We start from the raw sequence: 18,287 nt of genomic DNA on the forward strand, positions 1-18,287 counted from the left end.
GCCTAACGAACTATATGACCTAGGAGTTTGTATACCTAGGCTTAGGCTCCTCCTCCACTTGTGCCCTCGGTCGTTGCACCTCATGCCCTACCCCTAGGCCGGCACTGATTATCCGATTTTAGGCGAATACCGACGATATTACATTTGTATTTGATATTTGATATCCGTATAAAGTATCCGTTTTAATATCGAATAACTATCCAATTAAGTGTAATTCGGTCGGATAAATGCCCCGGATATCTCCATCCAATTAAGTGTTCGCATTTATTCGGTGGGATAAATATCTGTACCATTTTCGTCCTACACCGCACATTATTGATCATAGTAATAATATAATTGATTGATTGATTGGTAATTGATTATTGATTATTGATGCAGTCCCTGCAATTCGGTATTCTCGTTGGGAATTTACCTTGTTGGGAACTTACCGGAAGACGAAGAAAAGGCAATGTTCAGGAAAAGCATTTATCTATTTGCTGATTTGCTGATTTGGCAGGCCGCGATGGGCGGCGACTCGGGCGACGCCGTCATGGCGCGCTGGATGCAGTCCGCGGGGCTGCAGCACCTCGCCGCGGCCTCCTCCGCCGCCGGCGCTGGCGGCACCGACTACCGCGGTGGGATGCCTGGGCTTGGCGGCGCTGGCGCGGGGAGCATGCTGTCGAGCCTGCTGATGCAGGTGAGGTTCCTCTCGCTTCTCCCGGGAGATGAATGCGTGCTCTATATGTTGGAATGCGGTGCCGCGTGTTCCGGATCGGGTTGCTGTTGATATGAGGCGTTGGAATCCCGCGACTCGCTTTAGGGGTTGTTGCTTTGCACGGAATCGATCAGGTTCAGCCTGGCTTCATGAATAACTGGTTTGTCGTCAGGCTGTTCGGGCTACGTCAGCATGATTAGAATCTACAATCTTTTTCTAGGCTTTTTCACGCTTTATTAATCTAGGATTGTGATGAGCTGTATGAAATGCCCTGCCCATTAATTCACGGGCAAACCCACATTGTCTAACTGATAGCCATCTGTAAATATAAACATCTTTATCCATTGTGTAAACTTTTCTGTATTTTTATATGGAGTTTGGAAAGAGAATCGTTAGAATGGAATCGGGGACTTAATTTTTGTTCTTTATGCTTTCCTTTAGGTGGTATTTTGATTGTTGATTACCATTTCTTTTGGAATGCCTTTGAATACCATACTCCTATGGGGAAAATAGTCTGACAAAATCAATAACAGACGATTTAATTCATGTGTTTATTGTTTGTTATATTAGAAATAGCATAGTTCAGATAAAAGGCAACTTGTACCGACTGCAGCAAGAAATGATCATGGACATATTGTGACCACCAACCATGCATGGTCACATCGAATATCATTTTGGTTTTCTTGGAAGTTGAGGCATCCAGGAAACCCTACTAACTTGAATCTAGTATGATTCTTGTGTAGTTGTGTTGACTGGGAGCACCAAGTTAAAACTAGAAACTAACTTTCAACACATATGCATATATCTGAGGTGCCTTATTTAGACCTTGTTTGTTTGTGTGATGTAACTAAATAAATTCTTCTGTTTTCTTCTAACACTGTTTCCTTCAAGTATTGCTTACCACTACATAAAAGTATTATGGTTTTCCTAGTGATAGGATGTTTACATATGAATATACTCTCATACCATGTGCAATTGCATAAATGATGATCATCATTACTATTATTGTTTCATAGGGCTATGGGCCAGAGTCGACTGAGGAAAAGCAGAGGCTTTATACGCTTCTAAGAGGTCTAAATTTTAACGGAGAGCCTGCACCCACATCAATGTCTGAGCCTTACACGCCAACGGCTCAGAGCTTTGGTGGTGCGAACCCTGTTGAGGGGTTTTATTCACCCGAACTTAGAGGGGAACTTGGTGCTGGACTTCTAGACCTTCATGCTATGGATGATACTGAGCTTCTGTCTGAGGTATGCCTTGTAAACATTCGCGATTGCATGATCTAGGCGCGAAAACAGTATTTCATATTGATTCCTGAAGTGGCTTCATTCAGTCTACTTTAAGCTTATTATTTTTCTGTTGGCAGGATGTAGCATCGGAACCATTTGGGCCATCACCTTTTATGCCAAAGGATATCGATGATGATGATGAGGATGTGATATCAGGGAGTCAACAAGCCCCAGTAGATAATTATGGTGTGGTGACCAGTGAAAAAGAGAGCACTGCTAGAGAAAACAATGTAGCAAAGATTAAAGTAGTGGTATGTTAATCTTGTTCAAGTCAGTGATATGCTTGAATCTGGTTAATACTTGACATACCTGACTTAGTTCTTCACATTTTCAGGTAAGGAAAAGACCTTTGAACAGAAAGGAGCTATCTCGTAAGGAAGAAGACATCATAACTGTGCAGGATTCATCATGTTTGACAGTCTACGAGCCTAAGCTGAAGGTATCTATGACTCATCTTCAGGAAGTTTTGTTGTGCTTATATAAAGCTACAACCATTTCTTTAGATTCTTTTCATGGTTATGGAAATCAACCATTTTACACTTAAATGTCTATTTGATGCATTAGATGGTCAACGTAGGTAGAGATACTCCTTTAACTCTTTTATGGTGGTACTTCATGGCCATGAACAATGTACTCGTGTGCTTACCGTGTTACTTTCTTGCTGCTAGTCATATAACTATGTATCAAAACCTGGAATACTGATACTATTCCATGCCTACCATGCTAGATAGCTACCATATGGGTACTGTAGACATGTAGCTTTCCAGTGTTGTGAGTATATATTTGTGTTGGGGCATGCCTGTTCCTTGGAATGGGCAGGAAGAGTTTGCGACCATTTTGGTTTAATATGTTCTAATTTGGTGGTAACTTAATGTCTCCTGTTGACTATCATGTTGGGTTTAACATTGCTGCTATACATTCCTGAGCTTATTAATGAACCTATGCAGTGAACCTGCGGTGCTTAAAAGAATCCTTTAGAACGTTTATCGAGAAAAAAAGCATCAAAACTAACTGAAATTCTGCTTGTTTTCCTTCACAGCTATATATATATGTTTTCCAAAACAGCTCTAAAATAATTCTGAAATGCTGTAGGATAAACTTGAATCCATAATCTTAAGATTTCACGAGTACTTCTTTGGACCTGTTTTTCCTACTTTTATGATGTCTGCTAACATATTCTTTCCACTGAAAGGTGGATCTGACAGCCTATGTGGAGAAGCATGAATTTTGTTTCGATGCTGTCCTCGACGAACATGTTTCCAATGATGAGGTGTTGCTCTTTCTTATCTGTTTTCTCTCTCGAACAAGGAGGAGAGTGTAAGATCAAAATAATTATCATTTAATTTACAGTTAACCTTATGGAATTTTCTGGACAGGTTTACCGTGAAACAGTTGAGCCCATAATTCCAATTATATTTCAGAGAACAAAAGCAACATGCTTTGCTTATGGCCAAACAGGTTAGATAATACATTCTGTTATTACAGGGTTATCAATATACTCCCTCCGTTCCAAATTATAAGACGCTTTGACCTTTTTTGGTATCCAAAAAAGGTCAAAGCGTCTTATAATTTGGAACGGAGGGAGTATATTTTTATGCATAATTGCATTGTGGTTTCTTATAGTTTCTGTTGACCTACCATCTGTCGAATTCGTGAACAGGCAGTGGCAAGACATACACAATGCAGCCTCTGCCTCTGAGAGCTGCACAAGACATGGTTCATCTATTGCACCAACCTGTCTATCGGAATCAGAATTTTAAGTTGTGGCTTAGCTATTTTGAAATATATGGTGGGAAACTCTTTTATCTTCTATCGAACAGAAGGTTAGTTTTTGGATTTTCTTTTCTTGGTTACGTGACCTGCTTAAATATTTAAAAATGGCATACGTTTCTACCTTCATGATTCTGATGTATTGAATACCACACTATCACATTGTCTTTTTTCCTTCTTCCTGGTTGTGTGTGGGTGAACTTGTGCATGTGTGTGCTTGTTGCTCGTATTCATGATCTCTGGTGCGACCGTGTGAGTGTTGAAGCATGTATCTACTTCAAAGTATCTATTCTTCATCTATACGTAGTCTATTGTTAGCCTTGAACCATTATTTGTTTGGATGAGAAATCCATGTTTTCGGATATTAGGCCGAAATGCCGCTTGATGCTTTGTAAAACAGCATCATTGTAAATTTTTGAAACGTTGTTAAAGTTCCCTTTGACGTAACCTTCATTTTTCATCATTTACTGAAAGGAAATATTTATGTCTGAAACAATGGCACTTCCTTTTGGATTTTGAAGATTTAACTTATTGTTTGAAATATGGGCCTAAAAATTGTTTTTGGGATGTTGTGTTCAGCTTATTTTACCTAAACTGAAATGTTCTATCCTTTGTTTTATAGGCAACTACCGATGAGGGAAGATGGCAAGAAACAAGTTTGCATTGTTGGTTTACAGGAATTTGAGGTTTCTGACGTTCAGATCGTCAAGGAATATATTGAAAGAGGAAATGCAGCTAGGAGCACAGGTCAACAGGGGCCAATGAGGAGTCATCAAGGTCACATGCTATTCTGCAACTTGCTGTGAAGAAGCACATCATTGTAAAAGATACCAGGAGACAGAGAGATCGTGATGCTAATGAAGCTAAAAATACAAAGGCTGTGGGGAAAATATCATTTATTGATCTTGCTGGAAGTGAGCGTGGTGCTCCGACAATGATAGACAGACAAGGTGTTGGTTATGTCTCTATAGAATTTCACTCCTTTATTGATTTCTCAAGCTCCTTTGCCATCTCACTTATTTTAACCATCAACTTGTTATCATATATCAGGATTGAGGGAACAGAGATAAATAAAAGTCTGTTAGCTCTCAAGGAATGCATTCGAGCTCTTGATAATGATCAGATACACATTCCTTTCAGAGGAAGCAAGCTTACAGAGGTTCTTCGTGACTCATTTGTTGGTAACTTTAGGACAGTGATGATTTCTTGCATGTCTCCAAACGCAGGTTCATGTGAACACACACTAAATACCTTGAGATACGCTGATAGGTAACAATGATATATCCAAGTGATATACATGATTTGTTTGTTTCTAAAATGCTTCCTGTCATTAACTTGAATTAAATAATAACAGGGTCAAAAGTCTCTCCAAGGGCGGAAACACAAGAAAAGAGCAGTCCACAGGACCAACTACCACTTCTAGCCGGGAATCTTCGTCAGCTCCATCATATCCATTGCCTGCTGAAGCTGAAGAAATTCCTAATCAGATTCAAGAGAAGAGACCAGTTGATACTTACCGGAAGGGCACTGAAAATTTGATCTCCAACGCTTCTGTGGAGCCTGACAGAAATTCCTTTAGTATGATTCCAAGTTATTCTAATAGAGGGAGAGAAGAAAACGGCGCAGCATCTGGTAATGACAGGGAGAGGTATGATTTGAAGTCCAGCCAAACTGCTTACACTAGTAAGGCACAGTTGGTTCAGAATTCAGCAAACACACAGGAGGAGGAGAAAGTCACAAAAGTCTCACCTCCTCGGAGAAAGGCTTATAGAGAAGACAAATCTGATAGGCAGGGAAATTACATAAAAAAGGATAATGGTCCTGAGACAGGTCGGGCTGGGTATAAGATGCACCAGGCAAAGCAGCTGCAACAGCAGCAAAGGCCAGTATCTGCTTCAGCTTCATCAAGGCAATCTGAAAAGGAAAGTTCTTGTGATGATGTAGAAATTGATGCAATTCTTGAGGTAAAGACAATTCATGAAAATGCTGTGTGATTTTATCCTGCATCGAGATGTGTTGCTAAGCTTTGTTTTGTATGTTAGGAAGAGGAGGCCCTCATAGCAGCTCACAGGAAGGAAATCGAGAATACTATGGAGATCGTGCGGGAAGTAAGTTTTAATATACTGAATAATGTCCATGATAATGTTCTTAGATTGACAGTTGTATACATACAATAAGTCATCTTACTGATGTATGGCGAATTTGAATTTGAAAAAGCCAGACTGTAAGCTTTGATCATCAATTAGTTAAAATCTATCTATGTTTACTTGTTTAGTGGACAAAAAGATATATCAATAGATTTGTACTCCATGCCAAAACCGATGCGAATAGTGCTTAGTCAAATGATTTGAAGTTTGACCAAATTTATATAAAAAGATGCTAATATTATCATACTAATTAATTATCATTAGAAGCGTCATAAAAATAATATTTTTAATATTTTCTATGAACTCCGTCAAACTTAAGATAGTTTGACTTTGACCAGACCTAGAATTGTATCCTTTTTGGGACGGAGGTAGTATTTCACATGACTTTTAGTAACATAGTTTTGTAGTAATTGATATTATATTGTAAGAGAATCAATGGACAAATCGTACCTTGATATTTGTGTGTTCATAGGAAGAAATGTGATTAGCTAGTACACATATATGCACATACATGTCCAGTTATCATAAAGAGGGGACCATATATTTTGTGAATTAATGTTAAGCTGTCTATTTGCCTTTGACTTCCTTGTTTGTTCTTTTGTTTTAAGGTCACTGGTTGATAATACCGCTATTTCACAGCGCTGTTCATTTTGCCATGCTGCTTAAACACATGCTTTATTTTTCTCAGGAGATGAACCTTTTGGCAGAAGTTGATCAACCAGGTAGCCTGATTGACAACTATGTGACCCAACTGAGCTTTTTGCTGTCACGCAAGGCTGCAGGTATGGTCAGCCTCCAAGCACGCTTGGCACGGTTCCAGCACCGCCTCAAAGAGCAAGAGATCCTTAGCTGCAAGAAACCTTCCAGATAGTATGATCAGCAATGGCTCTGGCCTTTTGCCTGGTAATCTGATTGCTTGGAGCTCAGTTGTGGTCTCAGTTGTTTTTTACCTGTGCGCTCCAGTAAATGCTAGTCCCAACCAAGGCAGTGATAGAAGACACATGGGAGTGGCTTAGGGCGGTCTTGATGTTGAGGCCGTGGTCCTGGTTGATATCACCTGCACACTTTAGGTTTGTCAGGGTTGATAACCAGTTTGGTAATAGTCCTTTTTGCAGTGGGGCTGCTTGGGTGTGCTTTTTTTGGTGGATGTATGGCTTGCCCACTTTGCCTCTTTCTTTTCCCCATTTTGTATGAGGAATTGGAACTGTTGTTTGCAGATATCAGTGGGTCTGATTTTCACCGTGGGGACATTGTGGAAACTGATACATTGTTGTATATTCATTACTGATATTATTTACATCGAGGAAGGAAAGTATGTGTGAATGGTGAAGCCCTTGAAATGGCCTTTTCCCCATTTCTTTTGAGCGAAAACAAGCAACACCAACTGTCGTATATAAGTAACTTCCCCATTTGTAACAGTGACAGTCAGCATTCTCTGAGACTGACCTTTTCTTATGATTTTTTTCTGGAAAAACTCCAAATGTTTAGAAGGGCACTCATTTGTCTCCAACATGAGGTATAAATCAGGTCGAAACTCCTAGGTTTTTTCGTGGTCCTAAGCTTCAATAGGTTTAGGGTCTTTTGGTTAGCGGTGGTCATGGAGGTCCTAAGCATCAATAGGTTTAGGTTGAATCTAATGAATTTGATGTTAGCTTGAAGATATACCATCTAATTATTTAAAGATAAACAACATCATCGTTACAAATTATGAAAATTGATAACTACTCAGGAATGATGATAGTGCGTTTAGAGGACTAAATAACAAAAAATATTTTGCCATTCTCATTTCCCTCTGTATTTTTTCTTTACCTGAATGCTTTTCTCATAATTATTTTAGTAAGTCATGATATGCAAACTAACTCACATATATATGTTCTATATACTATATTATCCAAGGGCAATTTTCTTCACTTGAAACGAGTTTTTACAATGCATGTCGAAATCTCACGTTATTCACCAAATGAGAGTATTGCAATTGCAATTCAACCTAAGCCAACTTGACCTTAGAATTGGGTAGGCTGATACTCAGCATTGTCCCCAAGGTCTTTGTATATAATACAATAAGATAAGAAAATACTTTGCTCACTATCCAATTATGTTTTTTGAATAAAGAAGAAGAGATGGGGAGGGAAATGTCTCACCCACTAGTAACGTGCATATTTATTACAAATTAGGAAGTCCTCAATGAGTTGAAAACACTAGTCTCGGATATATAGATCTCAGGGAGATCTGACGATGGATGGTGTACACATAACTGGATGGATGCATAAAAATCAGTTCCATTTGACAGAATATGTGTCTAGAGGCCACGCAAAATATTTAACTCAATCTATCATCGTAGGCCAAGCAAGCATTGCCATATCAACTCATCGGCTGATCAGACACTCGGTTGGCTGTCACCACTGCTGCTGCTGACATTACTAGGTGGACGTTGTTCTGAGGAGGTGTCGCTCCCCACTTGTCCGTCGTCTGTATCCAACGGCTCCAGCACATAAACTGCACCATCGCTCATGCCCACTACAATCTGGTTAGCCTTCCAAGGATGCGTTGCAACGACCGTGGGATAGACAGTTTCACCGCCGCTGGAAACCAGAAAGGCAACGAAAACAAGACGTTTGTTACCAGAATTGAAAGTACCACTCAAACAAAAAAACAGAAACTGCTTGAAACTCCACATACCTAGATATTGAAGATGGTACGTAGGCAGAGGGTGCTATCCAGCACTGTAGCGTAAGAGATTCTGCCTCGAATATTCCAATTGCACCATCACGAAATCCAGCATAGACCAACAAACAACCAAGTGAGTATACCACACTTGAAATTGGAGCAGGGAGTGCATCTCTTGGGTACCACTGCATTATCAAGTTATGGAAGGTCAAATATCAATGTGTAATGTGCTTATTACAATGCATCGATACGATTTGGAGCATTCGACAAGCATGATGTAAATCATGTAATATGTTAGTACTCCAACTCAATAGACAAGACAACATATGTTTACTAAGAGATGCAAATATATTGTTATGAAAATGTTGTGAATGACTTACCGAGCACAAGCATTCCAATTGCCAATCATAGATCGCCAACTGACTCTCATGAACTACTAAAAGATGTGGTCCATCATAGTGAAACTGCACCATTGTATCACCAACTAAAGCACCGGAACCATTAGATGGATGTTTGATGTATCTTGATTTCTTCTTCTCCCAACCATAAATGCTCCAAACACATAGCTGCAAATTTCATTTCATTGCAAAAAAACAAGAAAAGAATGATTCAGAAAGAAACAATATTGTATTTTTAGATATTATACCTTTTAGAAAGTGGAGTGTATTTATATATCTTTATATATTTTAGAAAATGGACTAATGGATGGTATGAAATGCGACTAACATAATGTCGGGGGAGCATACCCCGGTTACCCCACAATGCAGCTTACGCCGGAGGAAAGTGCACTTCGGGTGGCCCAGTAGGCCACGGCCCATCATCCGCGTAGCGCCTCTACCACTCGCTCCCCCCGACCACACAGTCGGATCGGGATACGAGGCACGACCTTGACCACCCTTGGCCTAGGCTGACCGTCAACAGATAAGACCAGGGGAGGTTGGCGCATTCAATGCGCTTGCCACAACGAGATGTGCACGCACCGCACTCCCACTCAGACCAAAAGGACGACGACCACCCAATGCATCACCCCTCGGACCACTCCCCCCACCAATTCAAAAGGCTACTCCGTGGCCAGGCAATGTCAGGATATGGCACGGGACCGCTCAAACACTGTATGACTCGACGTCCAGGTACTTGACTCCTCAGAACCGGCCAAACAAGTTGACCTCTGACCACCCGTGTGTGGGATGAAGCCTCGCCGCCCCCTTCATGATCAGGAGGGCGTCCGGTCAGCAGAGGACGACAGCCATAGACTTAAACTAGCGCACGACGACCCCCGGGGGCAGTAGGCGCAAGGACGAAGGCCACGACTCGCACTATGCGCCCATGTCCCATAGGACTACAAGAGGACATCCAACACCCACACTATGGCGCTATGGCGACCATACCATCCATGACCCGCACAGTGCCGCTATGGCGGACCATACCTCGACGTGGAGAATAGGAACCCATGACGACATCCGAGCATGCAACAGAAGCTAGGACAAGATGCAGAGGGCCCACAGACCGGGCTTGCCTACCGCCGCCCTCCCCTCGAGCTCTCGACCACTCGGGTCGTGGGAACCCTTTCCTTTCAATTGTCACTCGGCCCCCGGAAGCATAAGGGAACCGGGCCTTCATTCTAGCGGACGAAAAAAGGAAACACTCTCTATGGCTCTGGAGGGATCGATCTATTCTCTCAAGACCTCTCACTTATGAACCCATGCTTACGAGCACCCCCATTGTAAGCCAACTGAGCACTTGAACCGAGAAACACGAACTCGAACCCCTCTGAGACCGTAGGGCTCCGGCCTGAAACAGTATAATCTCCCCATGTCTTGAGTGCTTCCATCGATTCCTAGAGCTGCGCGGCACTAAATTTACAGGTCGGTTCACAAAACACCGACACATAATATTTGATTGCATTTAATTCAGCATCCGTTAAATTTATAAGCAAAAACAAATATGTATGGTTTATGAAGGTTTTGGCACGTCGATGTTAAATATAAACTAAACGGTAATTAGTACACTAAGCATAATGTTCCACATAGGAAGAATCCATTATCGTTAAAAATTCTCAAATTTTTAAATGTCGAGCTAACAACATATGTATGGTTTATGAAGGTTTTTTGGGTCATATACCACGAGGTACTTACTACTCTTCATATTGTTGACGGGAGCTACCACAAAGTTGCTATGTAATATGTGTACCTTGTGGTATCTGCTCAAAGCCCGCAAAAAGTACATAATTTGTTATGTCAAAAAGATCATATGTAAAACAACATTTACAATCTCATGATCCTAATACATAAGTAAAACATGAGGGGATATATAGTCTGAAACGAGAGCACATTATTTTACAATGGTTACATTACTGCATTTCGAGTGAGAACCATATATAATGAGTTTTGCCAATACTCTGAGATTCATGGAAACAGGAGATGATAGATTCACGTTTAATACTCACTTTGTCTATACGGACATTGTAGATTTGAACTGAAGAGTCCTCCCTTCCAATAGCTATGATGTTATTGTCTGGCGGGTAGAATGCAAGGAAAGTTGCAGCAGGTGGAGGTGCCATGAAAGTAGTCATGACCTATATATGAGAGATTGCACAAGATCAGTGAAGCCAAAGAAAGGCCATGGTGCAACTACGAAAGAAATTTTATTTTACGGAAGTTGTCATGCATGATTTGTAAGAGATCAATCATGGAATTAACTACTTATTGTTATAGACAACTGAAGAAGACATACCTCGAATGTCATCATGTTGAACCATGAGACTTTGCCACCAGAAGCAGAAATTAGATAGCTGTCATTTGTGGATAGTGCAGTGCAGGCTGTTGCTTCTTTAGCGTCATTGCCATCAATGGTGTCGTTTGTCATTGGAATGCCATTTTCGGGTTGCCATAGTACAGGTGGAACAGATTTGGACGACTAACGAAAAGTAATGATGGATGTTTTTTTAGAAAACAACCAAACACAACTACAGTGTTGAAATCTTAAGCTAGTGGTCCTATCTAACCTTGCCACGTGGATTCTTGTCCCTGTGCTCCCATTTCCACAGCTTATGAACAGCATTGGAGCTGAGAGCCAAAAGTGCCACCCCATTATCTGTGTACAACAAGCGCATAACCTTCAAATAAAACAAATAAAACACAATGCTTATCAGAATTATATATTGTTCTGAATATGAACATAACAGTCTTAAATTCTACCGAATTGTTCGGTGTGTGCTATGTCATGAAAATCATAAGCACACGAACAGATACTGATGTGTGATATTCCTTTCATTAATTTAAATGGAAGATGTACATGCAAACGTTGCTGAACATACTTTGCTTGAAGATGCGGTCGGATCTGGCATACGCAGTATTTGAATATGTCCTGAGCCAACGATATCGTCCGCCAACTTCCAGGCCTTGGTTACTAACTCAAAGGCTTTGCTCATTTCCATACATGCCTACCATTTGTTCGATACAGCAAATAAATACAAATATATTGAACTGCGAGGAAAAAGAAAAAAAAGCACGTGCACACTCAACTGGCCACTCACGAATTCCCTGTCATCATCATAGAAACACAACATACACAATCCAACCAAAACAAAGATACAAGCTTTCTTTCAAAAAAACAAAGACAGTATTCCCTTTCCGAGGATGAGTCGGTGCCCCTAGGGTTGGCGACCCCTGGCGGCCGCCACCCACCCCACGCCGCCTCTGCTGTCGGCCGCCATCCCGACGCCGGCGGCCTCCTCCCCCGCCTCTCCCCCCTCCCCTACTCCCTCCTCGAGCCCCACAAGTCCAGCCAGTGACGCAGGCCCACGCCGCCCCCGCCAGTGGTCCCCTCCCCCTCCCCTTGCGGCGAACCCGGCCCCCACCAGCCGGATTTGCTGCTGGTCACGGGCTCGAACTCCACCTCCGCCCATGGGGCCCGCGCTATCGCTGCAGGGGATGGCTTCCCCCTACCTCCCTGCATCCGTGCACCCCTCCTCTCCTCTCCTGTGAGCGGGTGCGCGTGAGCACGTGGCATGGCCACCGACGCCGCCCGCGTCGGGCCCCTCCGCCAGCGTCCCACTGCACGGCCAACCCCAACCACGCCGCGCCTACGCCCCATCATCGCCACCGCGGGCCGCCTCCCCGATGATGGCGGGTGCCTCCGATGGGAGCCTCCCTGGATGGATGGACCCCACCAACGCGGGAGCCGGTGCTGGAGCGCCCTGCTAGCCCCAGCCGCCGCCAACGCCGGGCCCCACCACCATGGCCACTGCGGCCGGCGCTGGGATGCCGCCTCCAACACCAACGACGCCGCACCCCGCCACCACAGCCACCTCCGGTGCTGGAGCGCCTCTATGGACTCCCTCCCCGTCCATGCCATGGCCACCACCTCCAGCTGTAGCTGCATAGAGCCCGACCCGCGGGATCCGGCTCTGGAGCACCTCCGTAGATTCCCTCTACGTCCCTGCCGACACCGGGCTCCATGCTCTCACCGGCTGCGGCTCCATTCTACCCATCTTCGGGAGGGCGCACGAAGCGCCGTCGATGGGCTAACGACGATGGCAACGAGTCCGACGACGACCGCCCCTCAACGTAAATGGAGGCCGCTCATCGCCCTGTGAAGCCGGCCGTAGCATCCCCCTGCGCGCCCAGACTCGTTCAGTCATGGTTCTGCGGCGCGGCGGAACAGACGCTAGATAGGGACCTGTGAGATGGCGGAGCAGACGCTCATCGCCCTGTCATAGCTAGTGCATGGCTTGCCTGCTCAGCCAGTGGATGGTCGGGTCCCTGTCGGCCAATGCCTCGGCGCCCGCAAACGGGTCTCTGCCCCCAACGCCAACGGGTGGCGGGAGATCCTACCCCGACAGGAAGCGGGACCTGTGGCTGCCTCGGCTGAGCCTCATCATGGCCCAGGTCTGCGTGGATAGTCTCGGAAGATCCCAGCATAGCCCTGCAATAGATGTTTCAACTACCTCTCCTACTCGCACCGAGTAGCGACTTGATGATTGCCACACCGTTGCCTGCGCTGCCATGGATTCCGCCACCTCGTGAGGGACTGCAAGCCATCCAAGTCAGCACCGAAGGGTGGTGGCCTGCCTCGCCACTCAGCTCATGTCGACAACACACCAGCCTCCCAGCACGCACCCCTCGGCAGTCCACCAACCTCGGATGGGACCGCACAGGGAGTCATGGGGTGTGCCGATGGCAACCGTCGATGCCGGAAACGACACCGACAGCGCAGGGGTGCCCCGGCGAAGGACATTAGCATGGGCGCACCTGTCGACTATGCCACTGCTTTGACTCTGGCACGCGACTTCCTCGAGCCAGATCCGCTGGCGGAGGCGCTGTGCGAGGGCGCAGGGCCTCCCGTTTGGCTCATCTCGATCGACCCGATGCTAGACGAGCTTGCTGCCTCGATCGTTGAGAACCGACCAGCGGTCACACCAGCGCCTGGGTGCATGCATGCTGCAGCAACCGTCTCTCAGGAGGTTCAAGCTTCGGTGGTGGACACCAGTTCTCCAGTAACGGGTCCCCAGTGCACGACGGACCTGCCTCCGTCGTCACCTGTGCAGGGCATGCCTCCACAGATGGAGCAGCCCGTTGTTGTGGGTGCTGTGGAGCCAGGGGACGATAGTGAGGTCTGCACACCTGGGTTCGAGCCGGCCAAGCACATGGCGGGTACTTCTACGTCGACGCTGGACGACCATTCGTACGGCCAAGCCACACCTGACCCTTCTACGCCGACGAAGGATGGCCAGCCGGATAGCCAAGCCACGCTCGACCCCAGCGATGCGACGCCCATGTCGCATGAGGCCGCTCGGCATCTCGCACGGTTTATCGAGGAGGTGTAGCTCAAGCGAAGGTCGCCTTTAATCGCCACTCCATCAAGGCAGAAGGTGGCAACCAAAAGGCCCCTACCAATCAGGAGCAGACGGATTGCCGCTCAGCCGCTGACGCACATACCGACCTCCAAGCTGGGCGAGGTACTCCTCATGCAGAGGATGGGCATCGTGCCGTCGGCGGCTACAGTTTCATCTGTGTCCAAGGGAACATACGATGGCATATTCGCAACGAACTTGACGCCGAGCCAAGTGGAGGCTCTGGACGAGTTGTTCCCAGCGACCAACAACAGGGCTGGTAGAAGAACGTTCTTCTCGGATGGCGGAGTTGGGTCGCGCAACCAGCAGCGGAGACGTCCAGCTCCGTAGGTCGCTGCGGTGCTCTTAGTTCGGTTGTTTACCATTTATGTAATATCGAGGTTCGTAACAGTCGGCTAGTAAGGTCCAGTCATAGCTGTAAGACCACCTAGCGCGCTCATCAGAAGCGTTTCGTTTGTACGGTTAAACTCTTCCTATTAATTACAATGATACGTAAATCTTTTGCGTATTCGAAAAAAAACTGAGTGCTTTTCCTTGCATTTCTAATTACGTTCCTTCAGTAGTTAGACACCACAGTTCATAATGTTATGAATGAATCTGCCTTCAGCCACGCAAACACGGCCAACCGGTTGGTAGACTATGGCATTTGTGAGACAACACGGCCAACTTGGTGACATGCATGCATGGCCACTGCAATCCTGCGTGTTTGGATCGGAATCTGAGCTAGGCAGCAGATCCAGCCGCTGGTGTTCAGAATCTGAGCCAAAAGCAAACAGGCCCTACATGCATGCAAGCGAGAACAAGGCAATCGGGATATTTTTACATTAACTATCACGGCCCACCCACCCTTACTTAATACGGAGTAACTATTTATTTAGGAGAACCTGATTGAGCTAGGACTAATAATAATTCAAAGGAGAGGAGCTAGCCAGATTTAGTCCTGTACCACTTGAACCCCGTAGGTACTGTATGTATGAGATAAACATTTTATTGTGACCATTATAAAGATAGAAAGACATGATAGATAGGAAGTAATAGTTAATGAGAGCCAGTAGCATTAGAAAGCAAGTTCAAATGTGCATGCATGATCAGTTCATCATACCTCTTGGTAGCGTGAGATCATATATTGTGATTCTACCCTGTTGGTTAGAAGGGTGGGATGTTTTGGATGGACTGCGGCCGCGTGCTCCAACGCAGCCTCCGCTTCCTCCACATCCCAAGTACTGGCACCTCCACAGTTCACTTCGGCTTTGACTCTCTGGAGCGAACTTGTTCCGAGGTTCTGGAAGCCAAGCATCTTGTCAAAACCAAGCTGCAGCTTCTCGTCTTTTAGGGACCGCACATGGACACCAAACTCAAGGGACTCAAGACCTGGCATGATAGTATTATTAGATGGTACCCTGCTGCTGTTGCACTCACTGCCACGCACATCAAACCTGATAAGTGAACCGAGTATCTTTAAGAATCTCAACTTGCGGAAGTAGCCAACACCTTCAGCAAGAAGCTTTACGCTAACTAATTTGGTGCCAGTCAAATGCAGTATGAGGCAACTGAGCTCTGGCAACTTGGCAAGGGTCTCCATGTCCTGGTCTTTCACAACTACCACTTGCACATCCAGATAGGAGAGGTTTGGAGCAAGCGACGAGTTAATCCACGCCGGCAGTGCAGAGAACACCAAGCGATCCAAATGCAGCAAACGGAGATGCCGACAGTAGGAGAGCGATCCTGCCTCGCTCACCCTGTACTTACTTAGAGAATAGTTTCCAATTTGAAGTTCCTGGATATTGTGCAGATGGCCCAGGGACTCCAGCAAAGCACTCTCGATGCTCTCACTCCGGCAAATCCTAGTGATCTTGAGCACCCTCAGTTCCTTCAGCAGGCCCAGCTCCTCCACAAACTGCATTATTATAGCATCTTTACCTCGACACGATATACGTAGCTCTTGCAGTGACGTGAGCTTACCGATAAAACCTGCTGGCACTCTTATTGCATAATCATCAGCTCGTAGGCAAACAAGTTGCGTCAGAAGTCCCACCTCCTCCGGCAGCTCATCTATCCAGGAGTAGTCCCAATGACCAGCTCGTAGGCAAACAAGTTGCGTCAGAAGTCCCACCTCCTCCGGCAGCTCCTCTATCCAGGAGTCCCATAAATCCAGTGTTTGCAGAAACCTCGATACCTTACCTCCCTAGGAAGCTCAGTGATACTATGTAGTCGAAGGTACCTCAAGTGAAGTAAACTCCCAAGATGACGTGGCACATCTCCGCCGCAGTCTACTACACGTAAAAATGGGACGCGTGGGCATAATGCACAAAAATCATACCGACCAACAAAGACGGACCTCACTTTCTCCACATCTACATTAGACAGTAGACCAACGTTGTGCTCTTCAACACACTGTAGGGCTAACCTGCGAGAAATGCTCCCCTGAAGTTTATGTCGCTCACAACCATTCAATACAGTGACAAAATTTTCTTCACTCGATAGTTGATGTATCAAATCAAGAACCACTTCCATATCAAACTATTTTTCTCTATCATATAATCTTCTGGAAATATGCTTAGATACAACAAGCAAGGCTTTAGATATGAAGGCAAATCATAGTAGCTAAACGACAATATATTTCTGGTATTATCTACGTCATCAATGCATTGATGCCCAAAACCAATTGAGTTGTAGACCTCAGACCAGTCCTCTCCTGGTTTACTAGTCAACAAACTTGATAGCAAGTGGCACGCCGCCACATTTCTTCAAAATTCTTTCACATGTCTCAGCCGAAAGACTATCGAAATACTTCCCTTCACCGTCATCTATTCTTGCGTACAATAATTTTTCAGAGTTATCATGAGAAAGTGGCTGTATTTTGTAAGCTTCATCAGCATATGCGGCAACTTCATAAATGCGTGTAGTGATCACAAGTCTACTTCCACAATTACTTTCTTGCAGAGCACATCTGACTAATTTCCAGGTCTTCTTGTCCCATATATCATCAATAACAATCAAACACCTACACATTCACAAGACAGTTCAAGAAATGGTAAATAAATATACGAGACATCATTTATAGTTTTTTTTATTCGTATATCACCATTTCGGTTATGTTCCTTTCATCATTTTCCTTTATTAAAATAAATAAGATATAAAGAACCAATAATTGTGCAGCTACATAATCTAAAAGCGGCTATAATTATTGTCAGCAGTGAGCCAGTGATGAGTAGCAATGATTAATGAATCGGTGATCATATTAGCTCATACCTCTTTTCCTTGACGAATTCGTTGAGTTTGCCCATGAGCTGATTTTCATCCAAACCCAATAATTTGGGACGAGTGTAAGTTTGCTCATCAAGGGCTATGAGAATGTCTCCAAAGACTTTCTTGATGTCAGGATTCTGACCCACTGGAACAAAAGCCTGGCACTCGAAGCGCGGTTTGAGGTGGCCATAGACAGCTTTGGCAAGAGTGGTCTTGCCTTGCCCTCCAAATCCAACGATAGAGAGGATCTTCATCTTTGTAGTACTAGACAGATCCACGTCGCCATCCCCTAGGGACAGCATATTTATGAGCTCGTCCCTTGGTCCCTCAATGCCAACAAGCTCCGTCGCCCTTTTGTATAGATTCAAGGTGCGAGGGTCAATGGTGTTTCCAGTTGACGACAAGAGAAAAGGTGAGCTTTTCATTTTTCAATTGCTTGATTAACGTGTGCGTGTGTGTCACGCAGAGCTAGGAAGTTGCGCAGAAAAACAGCTCTGCTACTTCGTGTTTGACAGATGTCGTATTTTTTCTCTCGATATATGTCGTATTTTTTCTCGGGCTGGAGGTGACCACAATTTTTTTCCGCCGGTTTAATTTAGATATACAAACCAGCTCAT

At 44.8% G+C, this 18,287-nt stretch overlaps 1 protein-coding gene and 2 pseudogenes across 1 annotated transcript; 1 reads left to right on the top strand and 2 right to left on the bottom strand.

The window, feature by feature from the left end:
* Window positions 1-502: 502 nt before the first annotated feature.
* On the top strand, window positions 503-6,771 carry LOC136517936 (kinesin-like protein KIN-13A; annotated as a pseudogene).
* A 1,506-nt stretch (window positions 6,772-8,277) lies between these two features.
* On the bottom strand, window positions 8,278-12,474 carry LOC136515397 (protein TOPLESS-RELATED PROTEIN 2-like; annotated as a pseudogene).
* Window positions 12,475-15,517: 3,043 nt separating this feature from the next.
* LOC136515398 (uncharacterized) lies at window positions 15,518-17,924 on the bottom strand. Its single transcript, XM_066508996.1, has 4 exons — window positions 17,674-17,924; window positions 17,138-17,425; window positions 16,829-16,845; window positions 15,518-16,551 (listed from the first exon to the last, which is right to left on the bottom strand). The coding sequence occupies exons 1-4, from the start codon at window positions 17,922-17,924 to the stop codon at window positions 15,518-15,520; spliced, it is 1,590 nt and encodes a 529-aa protein (XP_066365093.1).
* Window positions 17,925-18,287: the final 363 nt, after the last annotated feature.

The sequence above is a fragment of the Miscanthus floridulus genome, chromosome 17 (genome assembly GCF_019320115.1).
Source record: "Miscanthus floridulus cultivar M001 chromosome 17, ASM1932011v1, whole genome shotgun sequence".
Classification (NCBI taxonomy): Eukaryota; Viridiplantae; Streptophyta; class Magnoliopsida; order Poales; family Poaceae; genus Miscanthus; species Miscanthus floridulus.

Coding starts and splice junctions, on each gene's coding strand:
- LOC136515398 (XM_066508996.1), bottom strand. CDS start 17,924: ATGAAGATCCTCTCTATCGTTGGATTTGGAGGGCAAGGCAAGACCACT. Junction 17,426..17,673: donor GAATTCGTCAAGGAAAAGAG/GTATGAGCTAAT, acceptor GTGAATGTGTAG/GTGTTTGATTGTTATTGATG.